Raw genomic sequence first — 17,209 nt, forward strand, 5'->3', positions numbered from 1 at the left:
GATTAATTCATTTACCTTACAAAGACAAGCCTCTGTTGTTAAACCACTGCCTTTCACATTTCTGCCACTTTCAGTTGAAGGGGGCGGTGCTGAAATGGACTTCAGTTGAAGGGGGGTGGTCTCTGACAGATCCTCCTTCCGAGGTCTCTTCTCAGAACATTTTCCTTCATTCTCATTACATGGCTGGCCCTGTTCTAGGGTCCCAGGAATACTGCAGCTCCCCCTGGCTAGCCTGACCTCAATTCAGCTCTGGGTGTGAGGGGAAGATCCATCCAACCATCCATCCATCCACCAACTAGCAATCATCACTTGCCATCTATATCATTTATCTATTTATCTATGTACCTATCAGCCTCTCCCCCATCCATCCCCTCTTTGGATCCGTACCACACTTCCCTTGGCCCTTGAGGTGCTGAAATGGATAAACGGATTCGAGGACTTTCCATATGTCCTGTCCATATAACAGATGATGCTGAGCAGGTGCATTAACTGCCTTCCTCACACTTGGAAGTCAAGTCCAGACCCCAGCGTTCTCACAGTGCTGGTGCCAACAGTCTCAGGGGCAGCGAGACCAGCATGGTGTGTGATGTTACTTGAAAGTAACACTCCCAGCTTCCAGAGTGCTGACCAGGTTCTGTTTCATGACCTGGTTATAAAGTGTTTGATCTACAAGAACCTGTTAAAAGGGCATGCGCAACACATGCCTTCCTATATTGTGCTATCATAATAAAATCACATGAAAATGTAAAAGAGCCCATCAGCCAGCTGGCTGTGGTCCCTTTGGAGGGTACGTGGGCAGCATGTGGTCACCTCGCAGCACACAGTGGACAGGCACAAGGGCTCTGACCCAACTGAGGAACCCAAACGTGAGACCAAGTGTCGTTCTCTCAGAATAGCCGTACACCTGCAGACAAGCGGTTGCTGTTGTGGTGAGAAGTAGTTTAAAAAACAAAAGAGGAGGTCAGGAACCAGCTTGCCTTGTATATGGCAGCCCTTCACTGCTGTGAAACTGCGGCCGGTCTACACCACCCACCACTTTCCTCAATCAGTGCTGGGCAAGCCCCCACCGCCTGCCACCTGTGTCTAACCCCAGAGCCCCGCCTGGACCACTGAGGCTGCTTCTGCGGGGGTAGGAGGGAGGTGTCTTTGAAACACTGACCCTGCTTCTGCCACACTTGGTCTCCATGGGTGAAGGCAAGTCATGTGATTTCTTTGAGCCTTAGTTTCCTCATTTGTGAAGTAGGGATAAAATCTCTTCTGGAGACACCCTCTTCCCCCTTGAGTCCATTCAGCTCCTCAGGGGCCAAGGGAAGGTTGTTCCCTTTACTTAACCTGTAGCTGACAAACACTCCCTGGTGCTCCAGGGAGGGAGGGTGGAAGGTGCTGTCAGCCTCCTGGAGTTTCTCCTTGTCAATCACCACAGGCTGCTCCCTCAAGGCTCCTCCGCTCTGAAGGCCTGTGACAGAACTGGAGCTGCTGAGTTTCCTCAGGTTGTTAGCTGAATCATCTCCATATGGTTGTAAGGCTGGGTCTAGGGTTCCTCTTTTTCCTGGCTCTCAGCCAGGGGTGGAATCAGGTCCTGGAGACAGCTAGTGGTTACTCCCATGTGTGCCTGTCCAGAAGCACTCTCCTACAGCTCACGTCTTCAAAGTTGGCAACAGAGAGAGTTTGAGTTTCTGAGAGGGCCTAGACGTTCTTTCAAAGACTTCCACCTGTTTAACTCAGGCTTATCCATAATCTCCCCTTTTTTTTTTAAAGATTTATTTATTTATACAAGACCCAGGGTACACGCCAGATGTGGGGGAGGGTGAGAGGATTCACCAGAGACAGAGTGGGGAACAGAACAGGCAGACTGACTGAAGTACACTGCTGAGGGGAGCAGCGGGTGAGGCAGAAGAGGTCTGCCGCCCCATGTGGGCTGCTCCGTGGCCGCTGGGGATTGAACCGGCACTGCAGAGGCTGCGGACAGCTTCACAGCCCTGCGCTCAACTGCCTGTGCCACCAGGGAGGCCCCATAATCTCCCTTTTGATGACTTCAAACTCACCTGTTTGGAGAACTTAATAACATCTGCCAAATCGCTTTACCTTTGTGATATTCTTTACCTTGTCATATTCTACCGACAGGAAGCAAGTCACAGTTCCCACCCACACTCAGGGTAAAGGGACGACACAGAGTGTGACCATCAGAGTATGGGAGCCCTGGGTCCTGTCCGCCACCACATATTTATCTTTGTATGTCATCACGTCTCCTGCTATACAATGTTACCATCCTTACAGCATCCTACCCTATGAACGTACCATGATTATTTATGCAATTCTCTGTCACTTAACACTTAATAAAACATACGCATTTAAGTCCACCCCTCCCCGCTTTTTTATCACAAACAATGCTGGAAAGAATGCCTTTGTACGCATGTCCTTTATGCACAATGCCATTACTTCCTGAGGATATTTCCCCCCACCCCCATCATAAAGTGAAGCAACAGTGGGCAGAGATGGGGAATGGTGCCTTTGACATGCTAATTCATAGTCAAACGTTGCCCCACATTCTGGAAGGTACGTGCTTGTGGGCCCATCCTGTCCCTGTTGATACTGGGGAAGAGTTTGCCTCTCTAATCTAATGCCACACATGTACGGGTCTTGATTGTGGGTGACACAGAGACTGAGTTCTCGTGAGGTGAAAGCACTGGCCTTGTGCTCTCCCAGAGCACAGCTCCCACCTACCCGAGGCCCCTCCAGAATGGGTGACTTCTAATGGCATGAACTGGCTGACAAAAGACCTCCCGAGTCTCCCAAACAACTTCATTGCATTCCTCAGAGGAGACCAAATATAATCACTTCCCAGCAGGTGATCCAGGTTCTATGGAACTGGAGGCTTAAGCAATTTGGGGGTTCCCCTTTAAGAAAAAGAATCACATCGTGAACAGAGTTAGGGGCAGGGCCTCTGAAGGGACCCATCTTCCAGAGGGAACCTGAGTCTGAAGAGCTACTAACTTAGAGGGAAATCTGCCCTGCTTGCCAGGGCTGGAGCTTCACCTGCCCAGAGTCCAGTTTTGTTTGTTTCCCTATATGTTGATCTAGTTAGCACTTCTTCTTGGCTTTTTTAAGAGTATTAAAATTTAAGAATTGAGAAAACCTCCAATAAAATAGTCATCTTTGGCAAAGCTGCTCTAGTTTTAACCCTTTCCTACTCAAATAGCTAACATGCATGACAGGAAAACCGAGGGTGCCACACCACACTAGCCTGGCTTGTAGTGCAGAGCCGGGGGAAGCGAGGAGGGTGATGGAGCAGCGGGAAGGGAAGGGATTCTTCTGGCCTTTATGGAGTCTGTCTGCACCAGGAACTATGCGAGGACACCATATTGTCTTATTTCACCGGTGGTGTGTCATAGGGCAGACATTTCCAGGGCACTCAAGACAGCTCCCATTTTAGTCGGGGGAGGGGAATGTCAGGGCAGCATAAGTTGACATTCAAATATGAAACTGTTCAGAGTAATTTTGGCATAAAACCCAATGCCTCAGCCAGTCTCCCAACAGGAAACAGATGGCACATTCAAAATAGGATAATTCGAGGAGGGTTTATTTACAAAAAAGACGTGGGTGTCAGGGAACCACAAGGGGTGGTACAGTTACCCAAGTGAAGTAGCAGTCAAGCATCCCACCATGAGGCTAAAGGGGGTTGGGGGGGAGTTACTGGCACCCATAGGGAGAGGGTGGTACTGCAAGATGGTGAGAGACAACATGATTATTGGTTGAGGGACACAGCCAGCTCACAGGGAGGAAATAAACAACCTGACCTCATTCACTCACTCACTCGCCTCCCATTTCCTGTGGAGCTCCAGCAGGCTGCAAAGGGCAGTGGACGTGGCTCTGGGGCAGAGGGCAGGGTGGAGTCTGGCAGGACACACAAAAGGTCCATGGCACGGTCCCCTTTTGGCCTCTCAACATCTTCTCTAGACCTTTGTTCAGGCAAAAAGCTTGTCTTTACAACACAGGAGACCCATAAAGTCCACTCAGCTATGGTATCAGAGTGGAATGATGTCAATGGTCACAATTCTGGCGGGGGCCACTGGGATTCCCTTGATAAGGTAACAGGCAGAAGAGGGAGAAGGTATACAACAGGCAGCTGCTACAGGTCTGAGCAGGCCATCGGAGCTGCCTTCTCATATCTCCATCCGCTGCTCTCCTTGACTTCTGGTGGCACCTTTCTGGAAAGACCTCTTTACATGGTGGTGTAACCCAAACCTTCCATCTTACTCTTGGGGTTGCTACAGTTTTTATCGACTTGGACTATTAAGGAGTGTTCTAGGGTTGCTTCTCATTTTAGACACTGTCCTCCTTGTCCCCATTCCATAGCAGCAACCTGTTTCACACTGGTGGCCAAAACTAATCACTCTTCCTAAGACTGACCCCTTTCTTTGCCTGGTGTTTGGGGGCATGTGGAGCCTGGCTTGAACTTCTAATTCATCAGAAACATGTATTTTCTCTTCTAGGGTACCGGGACCTTCCATGTACCAACCTCATGGGTGAAAACTTTTTTCTAGTGATTAGAAACAATAGTGAAAGAGGTAACTAAGTTTACTCCTAAGATCTCATTTGTTAATAGCCTAATTTTTACGTGTGTACTCTAGGGGCTATTATTGCTGTAATTGTTCCAGTCCCTTGATTTCCCGTTGCCTCGCTACTCACCTGCATTTCAACCCATGGTACCACCACCAGTGAAAATTCAAGTTGTGATGCCACTGTATGCTACAGATTACTCATGTCCCATTTCTGGCCTCTCCTCCACCAACCCTCATAAGGTAATCACTGAGCTCATCAAATAATTAACCCAATCCTAGAATCTCATTTTAGGAGTCTGTTTCCTGGGGCCACTTCTGGTACCAATTACTCTGTCTGGGTCCCAACAAGAAACAGATGGCATACGTGTAATAGCGCAATTTAAGGAGAGCTTATTTACATAAACCCTATTTACAAAGGTATGGGTAAAGGGGAAACCTAGAGGAAAGGACAGTTACCAGAAAATGGAGATTTATATACTCAGCTGCAGAGATCTTGAGTTGAGGGACAACGCAACTGAGACAATCTTGCAGCAAGGGAACTAGAGGGACACAAACTCAATCTGATTTCCTGAGGGGGAAATCCCTGGTGAGCAAACCCAAAATGGCAGCTAGAGAGCAGAGATGATTTTGCAGTTCATCCAGGTCAATCGCTAGACAGTGAGCTGACCCAGAGACAGAGATATACCCAGTACCCTGTGTTCTGTAGTACGATTAATGGGATAATGGAAACGCAACTGAAGATGTGAGCACCGAAACCCTCCTACATAGTATCTACAAGGCAAACTGACCTTAGATCAGACTGGACACATCCATCCTCTTTGCTCTTTAGATGGAGGTGGATGGCATGTGTGTTATAAAGAATTGAATTTACATTTCTCCTTGTGTTATAAAGAATTGAATTTACAACTCTCTTGATGCTGTAGTTTTGAATCTTGAAATTGGGTAGAATCTTCCAATTTTCTTTTCCGAAACTGTTATGGCAGTCTGCCTTTCCAATATAAATTCCAGCGGGTGGATAGCTACCTAAAAGGCCTGCTGGGGTCAAATGGAAATGCATTCAATCTATACATCAAATTGTGGAATTGACATAACAATTATCTCCCACCCCGTGAACATGGAAACTTCTCTCTAGCCTGGCTTCTCTTACCGGTTTATTTCACAGCTTTCAGCATACAGGTACTGCTTTTGTTAAATGGGGTGGAAGACAGGGGTGTTGAGCTTCTCAAATTTGGGTCTTGGGTTTTCAGTGTTTTCTTCTCAGCGTACAAATTCCATTCATAGTTAGACTTACTCCTAAGTAATTTTCGTGGGCATGTTTTGTTTTCTCCATCATCTGAAAGCCCTTCTTCTGGGAGGTAACTAATTCCCCTAGACAGCTTGTGGACCAACATCTCTCCTTTTTCAAATGATCACCTTGGTTGTTCAGACAGTGTGGTTTGTGGATGGTGGGACGATGCCTGGGCTGAAGGAAGGTGCTCTCAGATTTTCAATTGGGCTCAGTGTTGAGAATATCAGCGCTTCATGGTAATGTACACTTCAATAAAACACCACTAAATGCAAGGACTCCTACATAAACCACGAGTATGCTGAAAGCTGCTAAGGACACACGACACACACATTTGGAGTTCCAGTGGGCTTTTATTGAGATAAATTAACAAAAAAAAAAAAAAATCAAGATTTTACCAACCATCTTTTCTGACCCTTATAACTTAGCAGACTGGTCCATATACGGGCACATACAACATAACACATCCCAACAAAAACAGCCCCACTGGAACATTTGCCAATTAACAGAATGCCAATTTTTCCCTTTCCCCAAATGTTTCCAAAATTTTGAGTCTCCACTGTTCACTTCTCAGTGGAACTGATCCCTTGTGACTAGGGATATTAGAATTGTCTCCCATTTTTACTGAACAAAAAATAATTTTCAAGTTTTAGTTTTGTTTTCAAAAAAGGGAACAGTGACTTTGTTTGCTCCAGACAACCCTCCCCCACAACCTCTGGTTAAAATACAGAAGTCTGTATCTTAATAACCCAACCCTATCCCCTCCCTTGCCCTGCCCAGTATTGTCTACTGGAGAATTTAAATACACTTCTGTTGGAGTCTATCAGCTGTGGAGGGGCAGAGTCCAAGCATCAGGCTAGCTCCCTCTGACCTCATAAACTGTTTTAACCTTTGGTCACTTAACTTTACCCCAAAGATGAGTTTTTAACTCAGGAGGTTCTCTTTGGGAGTTTTAAAAAACTATCTTCAAGGATATACAGTAGATAGATCTACAATCTTGCCAATATCAACTGAAGTCCACCAAAAAAACTGACCAACTTTAGTGGCCACGAGGTCACTAATTTTGCTTAATAGCTGTTTTGCCTGAAAATGATTCCACCCTATCAATTTTTAAGATATCTAGACTGCTGGCAAAAGTAGCAAATTAAAACATGGCTTAATTCCCAAAAACTTAGTTCATTTTTTGTTACTCATCTATAAGGTCAGGAGTGTGGCTAAAGGCAGTTTCTCATGAGGTTATGAGCTTCCAAAGTGTCTCTAAATCCTTAGTGCAGACACCCTCCCTTTTTGGGGCATAGTAATCTCCCTCCCACCCCTATTAAAAAAAAAATAAACAAGTCATCAGAATGAGATGTTTTGATTCCAACAATCAAGGCTTTGTGCTGAGTTGTCTGGTTCTAACCCAAGCATGATGTTATCAAACACAAAGCACGTGGCAAAGGAAAGATGCTCCCATCTCATTCTGAAAAAAAAAAAAAATAAATAAATAAGATAACCAATTGCCACCCCACCCCCACCCCCAGCCTTTGGGGCCAACCCATTTGATGACACTGGAATCAACATGAAAATAATTTAGACATATTTAGGTTTCCTTCTCTCTTATTTCTTCCCATGGAAGATAATTTTGAGTAACTTTATCCCATCCCTGAGGGAAAGGCAAGAAAGTTTTCCCCATTGGAACACATGGAAGAAAGAAAAAACAGGCCTAGAGGCAGCAAGGTGTGTAACAGTCAAAACCCCATTACACAACTATACAACCACAGGCTAAACCATGAGTTGGACGTAATTTAAATATTAAAAATAGGGAATAATTTTCATCCAAATGAACCACTGGAAAAAGGTCATCACTTAAAATGAACACCAAATAATGGAAAGAATATAAAAACAATTTGCAATAGTAACAATGCTCCTTATCGAGGGGGGAGGTGTTTAAAAAAAAAAAAAAAAAAAAAAAAGACCAGGATTTGACCTAGTCCTTAGAGCATCTTTCCATTCAACAACTCCTAGTCAAAAGTTAAGCACCAAAACTGGACAGCTGCCTCTACAAGACTGTCCAATAGTGGTGTCCCAGATAGTTTAAGTGCCACTCCTCATCAGAGGTTGTACTTCAGTAATACTTTCAATTTAAGTCTGTGCTTTAAGAGGGACCCATAGACATGTGGCACTGGGTGAGCAGTCTGAGGCTGGCAAAGGAGACTGCGCTGGTCAGTCACCCACACACACACTCTAGCGAGATACAAAATTGCTTCTTGCTTTATCTTGTATAATAAATGATCCCTCTTTTCTCGCCAGGGGTTGGGGGGGGGAAGAGCTGCATCAGTACAAGGGCACGATTTTTTGGTCAAAAGTTGATGCCTTTTAAATTCCCTCCCCCAACTTTTCCCTGGAAAAAGTTATTTCCTTAAGATATGTATTTAGTAAGCAACATGGGCTAGATTGAACTATGGTCTGGATACCAAATAAATGAGCTTGTTCTGTTTTAGGTATGTACTGTGCAGCTCTTGCTACAATTTTTAAAGAGTCAGGGCTATGTCTGATCAGGAGGCATCTGCAGGATTTTGATCCTTAAGGAATTCTGGGTGAGTCACAAGTTATTTTGTTTAGAACTAGACAGAGTCAAAAAAGCAACTTGGAATAACTGATTTCTTCATCCGGGTGAGTTAAGCATGAAAGCATATGCAAGACTTTTATTTTAGGGTTTTCAAAAACAATGGAATATGGATCTCAAAAGCTTTTTAACTTTTTGCTTCCCCCCTTCCCCAGATGCCTCCTGATTGACCTAGTACACTGGGTTAAAAGGGAATTAAAAACATTTAAAAAAAAAAAAAAAGTTCACTGGTTTTGATTCATCTCACTCCTTTTGCCTGGAGATCAGGCCAAACATCAAGCATGTTGGGAGGGGCACAATTTAAAGCAACACTATTGCCTGTTAAGCATTTGCCAGCAATTTACAATGCAAAATGACAGGTAATTCTTGTCACAAAGCAAGAGGATGGCAAGCAGCTTTCTGTAGCATGAAAGTTAACAGCTCTCAGGGGTTGCCCATTCCTGCGAATTTATGTATCAAGATAGGCAGAGGGCAACGCACGCGCGCGCACACACACATACACAGTACAGGAGGTGATCCACAGAAAGTAAGCCCCAGAACTGCTAACCTTACCAAAGCTTGTCCCAGCTAATATTCTGAAATGCAAATCTATGCTTTATACATACACTGCTCAAAGACACTGCCACTCATAGAATTCCCACTGCAAGACAGATTAATCTTGTTCCCTTTTGCCAAGCTTGAAAAGTTCCTCAAACTTTTTAAAAGGGGGAAGAAGCAAAATCAGAGAGAGCTTCTAAAAAATAACATCTTGAATTATGGGTTTTTGAAGCTTTCTTGCTCTCTGGTAGGCCTCCTCCAAAGGTACTAGATTCGACAGTGTGACAGCAAACAGTGAATCTCAGACTTCAGGGTCCCTTTTCCAACTGAGGGTCCCAAAAAGATCTGCTCTCTATAAGAGGCCAAAAGTACTTTTTAGAATTTAGTGTTGCGGAAAACTGAGCCCCTCTCATCTTTAGCTGCTCCCATAATCACTCTAATCCCCTTAACCCCAGCAACCTTCATCCAAAAAAAAAATATATATATATATATGTATATATATATATGAACCCAGAAAAAAACTTATTTACAAAGTTTATACAAGTATACACACCCAGTTTTCTATGGGACACGCTTTGCCACAGAGGAAAGAGGGTCAAGGCTCTGACATGTCTACACATCAAGTGCCATAACTGCTAATGGAGGCGTATGTAAACCAGTCTTTAGTGTTCTGCGATAGAGCACAAAGGCTTGTCATATGGCTCCTGCAATGATAGACTGCTCTTTCCTTTGGGAGCGATGATGTTGTAACTACTCAGCCCAGAAGAAATTTTTACTTGGGATTGTTTTTTTTAAATACATGTATTTACAGTGCGGATGAACTGCAGTTGCATATCAACTCCTCCATATAAAGAAAAGAAAATGGTGTTTAACATTACTAATATGTTTCATCTTCCAGCCCCTGGCTTGAGTATCAGGTAGAAAGGGAAGAGACTTCAACTTGAAACAAAATGAAGACAAAAATTTTTAAAAGAAAGTAAAAAGAAAACCAGTATTGTCAATTCCTTGGGCTGTGTCTAAAAGATGATATTCTGAATGGTCTCATAGCATAAGGCACTTCGCACAAATAAGTAATAAGCTCTTCAGGCTTAAAAAACCGGATGAGTAATCAGGGAGAAGTTGAAATGCACTCAGAGTCAGCTGTTGGAGAATTTTGAAATCTTCGACAAGCTTGTGTGTTCATCAAGATTCTTCTCTTTTTAGGGTTTCTCCCCTTCTCTTCTTTTTCCTCCTTCCTTGTCCCCCTTCCCCAGAAACATTTTTTAAAAACCAGCAGTTAGTGCAACTAATGTTCAGTCAGCACACAGTGCAAACAAGTGGAACAAAAAAGGTAAATTCCTTCTTTTTCAGCTTTTTTCTCTTCACCAGTTAAAAAAAGAAAAAAAAAATGTCTGAGCTCTTTAAAGTCTTCATAGTTCCAAAATAAAAGAAGATGAAAAACCCACAAAGAGAAGAGCATTCCCCCCCCCAAAAAAAAACGATGTGTCACAGATCCAAAGAGCCTTCTGTAGTTTTGTCAAAGCCTGAAGAAAGAGGGAAGAAACCTAAAATTAACATCTGTGAAAGCAATGAACTAGGGTGTATGAATTTTCATAACCCCCAATCCAAATGTTTTAATAGCTTCCACTGAGTTTTTTCCCCTACTGTAGACACCAGTCAGAATAAAGGAATTTCTTCTTCTAGGAATCCCAGAGACAGAATGAATCTGGAAGTTCTTATAACAGGCAGCAACAATCCATTACAATTAAGAATTTTTTTTTTTTTTTTAACCTTACATGAACTCACTAGCTTGCCAATATACTAGCAAACACTGGGTAGTTTTATGTTTGAGGGGTTTGTGCTTGACATTTAAATTGCCAGGGGTGGGTGGGGGAGGAAGACAGGACTTAAGATTTAAAGAGTAAGTTGAAAACTTCAACGTTCATGGCTAACTTGCAAACTATCTTCTCTCAAATTAAATGAGATTTTCCTTAAGAAAAAACTAAAATGCAGCTTACATTCTTTTAGGTTGATGAGAGTGTATGCAGTAAACAAGAGTGGGCATTTAAAAAGTTCTCTTTGTGGGGCCTCCCTGGTGGCGCAAGGGGTTAAATCTCAACACTATGAAGCTATCAGCAGCGACTGCAGCACTAGTTCTATCCCAGCCAGGGAGTTGACCCACATGGCACAGCAGACCTCTCCTGTTTCCCTTGCTTCTCCCCTCAGTAGTGTATTTCAGTAGATCCACTTGTTCTGCTCCCCACTCTGTCCCTGGTATATCCTCTCACCCTCTGCACCTCTGACCTATATCCCAGTTCTTCTACGTAAAAATAAATGATATCTTCAAAAAAAATAAATAAAAAAAAAAGTTATTCTTATAACCTGATGACACATTTGGTAATAAGATATTATGGTAACTTAACCTGATTTAAGATACTCGTTAGAAATTAAGAGTGAATTCTAACAGAGGGATGACTAAGTGATAAAAAACAGAAAATATTTTTAGCAGAAAACTGCTAAAAAGGTTTTTTAAATCTGGGAGTCTGATTTTGTCTTAGTACTGCAAGTATGTCATTACTTAGGAAGACTGCATTCAAGCACAATATTTATGGATTCTCCAATGAGATCACAACTTGCCCAAGAGATACCTTCTATTTACTGGCACTTATGCCCACTGATACATGGCCCTATATTGTTAGTATATGGTGGGACATCAAATTTCCACAAGAGAAGATTTTCTTTTCTTCTTTCCCGGAACATTCTGCTCATTTAACTATTCTGTAAGGTACGCACATGCTTGTTAAGGTTTCTCATCTTCTACAGGCTCGCTGTGGTATTCTGCCACATACAGGCTCTTGTCAATGTTGCTTGGGATAGGTTTAATTTCTGTTCCCAGCTGCTCCTCAATACTTTTCAGGTTGAAGCGATCATCATATGTGATCAAGTTGATGGCTAAGCCAAGATGACCAAAGCGACCTAACGAAAAAAGATTTTAATAAACAAAAAGCTAAGGATCAATGTGCATGATCAAGTCTCTAAGCAATAAAACTAAACAGGATTTATTTCTGTTCAATGCCATTCTGAGTGCAAGAAATTACTTTTCATGGTTTCATACGTATTATAATTTCAGGTTTCATCACCCAAAGTAGTACTCTATTTTACTTTTTTCAAAAGAGAAGATGGATGCTCATTTGTGTCAAAGTTGCCAAAACATACATTAAAGCAGGGCAGTTACATACTGCACCACCTAATTACAAGAGAGAGGTTCTCATTTGTGAATTTTATCTCAAATTAAGCAATCTGTACAGTTTTAACTTAATAAATGCTCTAGAAGAAATACAAACTATTCTTAAGTACTGAAAGAAACTAGTTATAATTCACTGTTTGCATTGTTATCACATCCTTAAACAAAGGAACAAAAATTTAGTGATCAAATGTCTCAAAAAACTTCCATGAAGGAACATTTCCTTCCTTTCCCTCACCTGATCTTCCAATACGATGGAGATAGGTCTCTGCCAGCTTTGGGAAGTCAAAGTTTATCACCACATTCACAGCTTGTATATCAATACCTCGGGTAAACAAATCTAGCAAAAGAAAAAAGTGATCTCCATTGTTATTTTTCCATTTAAAAATGCTTCTTGGTACCTTAATATTCTAACATATTTCTAGTGTAACCCAAGTTTATTTACACTTCATTCAGCAATTCAAATGTATTTGCAAATTACTGGCATGCCTTTTATGCACATTATAGTAAGCAACTTATTGTTACAAGTTACCTTTTTCCAGTCCCAAGAAAGTTTAAAAAAAATTGTCTAGGATTTGCCAATACCTTTTGGATTTGCTTAGCTCTAAACATTTCACCGATGAACCATTTTCCCTTCTACATTACAGGTTCCCAAAGTACAGGAAGCATGTGTCTGTGTATAAATGTTTAATTATGATAAAGTATATATAACACCAAGCAGGGTTGGTTTTTTTTTCTTTATGCATCTGCTAAGTGCCTAGGGCATAGTAAACAATTATTGCTAAAAATCAAGGAATAGCTGTTTACTGAATAAGTTACAACAAATATTTATTCAGAATTTATAAAGTCACCTCATTTTACAGATTGAAAACTGGCATAAAGATGACTTGCCCAAAATCATATTAAAGATTAAAAATGATAGGATTTGGACTCTAATCTTAAAATTCTAGGAGGCTAGTATCTTCTTCACTAAATCAGTTATTTTATATTTTGAGTACTTCATACTTAAAGGTCTGAACTGCTAACGAACTAAACACAAGTGTATTAATTCAATATATGTACGATCACTTAATTTCTCTGTGCACGTACACTTCAATTACTTGTTTTAAAAAAAAAAATCCCAAGTTGGGTCTCCCCGGGGGTGCAACAGGTTGAGTGCCGTGCTGTGAAGCTGTCCACAGCCTTGGCAGTGAGGGTTCTATCCTGGCCAGCCGGTGAGAATCCCACATGGTGCCACAGACCTCTCCTTTCGTGCCCGCTGCTCCCCTCAGCATTGTATTTCTGTCATCAGCCTGTTCTGCTCCCTGCTCTGTCTCTGGTGAATTCTCTCACCCTCCCGCCTCTGGCCTATACCCCAGCTCTTGTAATATAAAAATAAATAAATCTTTAAAAAAAGAAAAAAAAAAAATATCCCAGGTTCAGTGCCTCCCTGGTGGCGCAGGGGTCATGCCTCAGCGATATCAAGCTATTGCCAGTCTCTGTGGCCTGAGTTTGATCCCTGGCCAGGGAGCTGACTCACGTGGTGCAGTAGATCTCTCCTGTCTCCTGCTGCTCTCCCTAGCAGTGTATTTTAGTGGATCCGCCTGTTCTGCTCCCCATTCTGTCTCTGGGAATCCTCGCACCCCCCCAACCTCTTGTCTATACCTCAATTCTTATATGCAAAAATAAATCTTCAAAAAAAAAAAAAAAAAAATCCCAGGTTATTCTCTCTACCAGAAACCTAGTTTAGATTAACCTCATACCAATTCTAAGATTATATTCCCAGTGTAGAGATGGGAGAAGACTGAATTTATTTCCTTTGCTCTGACTGCCTGCCTGACTCCCCAATTTGTTATATTTTTTTCTTCATGCAGTGAAATACACCAAAATAAAGACTAGTCTGCTTCTGGAGAAAAAACAGGAAGGACATGATAAATAATTTCCCAAACATAAACAGTTTCTTAACTTAATTTGCATAAGCTATATATAATTCATTCCCATACATTAAAACTACGCAGAAAGCACACACACCCCAAAACCAATACAGAAGGCAGAAATGAGGTATGAGTGGCAGAACAAGTCTACAGTTTCAGATATGGGATCTATCTTCAGAAGTTAATTACCATTCTCAACTTCAGAATTTCTATAATTGGTAGTAGGTTGAGCAAGACTATGTCATAAACTCTACCATGTGATGTGGACAAAGCAGAGCAGAATTTAGCAAAACAACGGTTAAAGAAAGAAAAACACTTACCAGTGCAAACAAGATTGCGGCATAAGCCATTTCGGAAATCGTGAAACACACGATTTCGATGTTCCTGAAGACAAAGCCATGAATTTGAATTTAATTAAAACCCATACACATGGCCCCTTATGTTTTCCATTGTCATTTCTCCTATCCAAACAATTATTTATACTCAAAATGTTTACACAAATGAGACAAGCCAACCCAATACACATAAGGAAGATGCCAAAAGTTTGGCTAGGGCTGTCAGAAGTCATGACAAATTTTTGCTAGAAAAACAAAAAATTTATCATGGCTTTTCAGACAACCTAATATTTACTATTTTACTTCTATAAAAAAAACTACTTTCCAATCAAAACCAAAAACAAAGACACATACACTGTGACTCTACAGACTCTTTTGTCAAAAGTGATCAATCGAGGGCCTCCCCGGTGGCGAAGCGGTTTAGTGCTGGGCTGCGAAGCTGCCTGCAGCCTCTGCAGCGCAGGTTCGATCCCTGGCCACCGGGCGAGGGTCCCACATGGCGTGCAGACCTCTCCTGCCGGGCCCACAGTTCCCCTCAGCAGTGTGTTTCGTCAGTCTGCCTGTTCTGTGCCCTGCTCTGACTCTGGAGAATTCTCTCACCCTCCCACGCTTCTGACGTACCCAGTGCTTGTATAAATAAATAAATAAATCTTAAAAAAAAAAAAAAAAAAAAAAGAAAAAAGTGATCAATCTAGCATATGCCAAACTGATCTTTTTCAATGCAACATTCTTCCATCCTGAAATACTCCCTTCAGTTTAATATTCATTTCCTGTGGTAATCTTCCATACTAATTGCTTACAATATGGTATCTCATCCATGACATAGTTTCTTTGAAAACCAATTTAATTTCTTAACCCTTCAACCTGGTACAGAAACCACTTTCTTTTCATGAGATTTCATAATGTATACACACGCACACATCCCAAATGCCTTGGTATAATTCTGATTTTGTGTTAAATCAAGTTCTGAAATTTAGAGATTCATCCTTTCCTTTAAAGCAAATAGTAAAGAAAAAAATATATGGGATCAGGAGCAACCTTAATTAAGAATCTAGTTCAGTGTTGCACAACAAAACCTTCTGCAATTATGTAAACGTTCTCTAGCTGTACTTTCCAATGCAGTAGCTATTTGTCATATGTAATGGGACACTTGAAATGATGCTAGTGTGACTGAGGAATTGAATTTTTATTTAATTTTAACCTTTTTTTTTTTAAATATTTATTTATTTATTCATACAAGCAGTGGGTACAGTCAGAAGTGCGGGAGGGTGACAGAATTCACCAGAGCCAGAGTGGGGAATAGAACAGGCAGACTGACGAAGTACACTGCTGAGGGGAGCAGCAGGCGGCAGGAGAGGTCTGCGCGCCATGTGGGACCCTTGCCCCGTGGCCGGGGATTGAACCGGCGCCGCAGAGGCTGCGGGCAGCTTCGCAACCCAGCACTCAACCACTGTACCACCGAGGAGGCCCTAATTTTAACTCATTTAAATTGCCACATGTGACTAATGTTCACTATATTAAATAGTGCAAATCTAGAGATCACCTTCAGAAAGAAGGAAATAATCTCACATCTGTATCATACATCATAGTTTACAAACTACTCACACAGGACCTCCCTGGTGGCACAAGGGGTTAAGTCTCAGCACTATGAAACAATAAGCAGCCACTGCAGCAAGAGTTTGATCCCCAGCCAGGGAGCTAACCCACGTGGCACAGAACTCTCCTGTCTCACCCACTGCTCCTCTCAGGAGTATAGTTCTGGTCTGCTCCCCACTCTGGTGAATCTTCTCACCCCCCCACAATTCTGACCTACACCCCAGCTTTTGCATGCATAAATTAAATCTTTTAATAAAACCCCACAAAACTCAAACACCTCAATTCTCCTAACAACCTTTTGAGATAAGTACTGTTACCCTTATTTTATAATTAGAAAACTGAACTCCATAAGAGGTTAAAATGAAGGTCCTTCATCTAAGGAATTTTTAAATTAAGGGGATTTGGAGGAGCATTAAAATAAAACAAAAACAATAAATACTTAAGGAAAAAAAAGTTCACACAAGTTTTATATTTATACTCACCTGCCTCATTTTAGCATGGATATAGAAGCAAGAATAACCCAGTTGAGAAATCTTCTTGGCTAGCAATTCAACTCTCTGAGAGGAGTTACAGAAAATGATCGACTGGTTTATCTGAAGCTGAGCATGGGAAGGAGGACATGAGAAAGAAAAACAGAAACCTTCATTTACTTTGCCAAATAATGAAAATATTGACTGGCAAATAATACATGTTAAAAGCTTGGTTTATGACTTAGAACTGCATGATAACAAAAAGTCTAAAAATTGTGAACACTATGTTTATGTAATAGTGGCAGATAATTTTTTTTTTTGCAGATGTTTTAATGTACTTCTGTTTCAAGGGCCACAAAAAAGCCAACGAGAGTAAAACAGTTGATTTTCATTATTTGTGGTTGCTGTTGTCTATATAGTTGCTGTTAAACATGGAATTTGTGAATACAGAACCACTGCTCACAGGGGAAATAGTTCCTGTGAGCCTCTGGTCATAACATTTTCATCAATACATAATCTCTTTTAATATGTGCTACTGTTTAAAGACAACTTATTTACTCACTGCCAACAGCATTATAACTCATACTTTTATGAATTTTATCTAATACACATTTTTTATGCAGCCTTATTGTGCTGGACAGCACACTGCAAAACTATGCTCATTTAAACAATGAAATCAT

General features: G+C 41.6%; 1 protein-coding gene across 5 annotated transcripts in view; it reads right to left on the reverse strand.

Moving 5' to 3' along the window:
* Positions 1-6,157: 6,157 nt before the first annotated feature.
* The window catches only part of DDX6 (DEAD-box helicase 6), a 35,199-nt gene continuing 24,147 nt past the window's right edge, over positions 6,158-17,209 (reverse strand). For 2 of the 5 annotated variants that reach the window (XM_037505400.2, XM_037505403.2), the window contains exons 10-14: positions 16,542-16,658; positions 14,449-14,512; positions 12,454-12,555; positions 11,765-11,947; positions 6,158-10,515 (exon numbers count right to left, since the gene is read on the reverse strand). In XM_037505400.2, the coding sequence (XP_037361297.1) occupies positions 11,772-11,947; positions 12,454-12,555; positions 14,449-14,512; positions 16,542-16,658 (459 nt within the window). In that variant the 3' untranslated portion in view covers positions 6,158-10,515; positions 11,765-11,771. The remainder of the gene's footprint in view (positions 10,516-11,764; positions 11,948-12,453; positions 12,556-14,448; positions 14,513-16,541; positions 16,659-17,209) is intronic. The other 3 variants (XM_037505401.2, XM_037505399.2, XR_008551049.1) reach the window with 2 other exon arrangements.

This window comes from Talpa occidentalis, unplaced genomic scaffold, assembly GCF_014898055.3.
Source record: "Talpa occidentalis isolate TD23 unplaced genomic scaffold, MPIMG_talOcc4v2.1 talOcc4.12, whole genome shotgun sequence".
Taxonomy (NCBI): domain Eukaryota; kingdom Metazoa; phylum Chordata; class Mammalia; order Eulipotyphla; family Talpidae; genus Talpa; species Talpa occidentalis.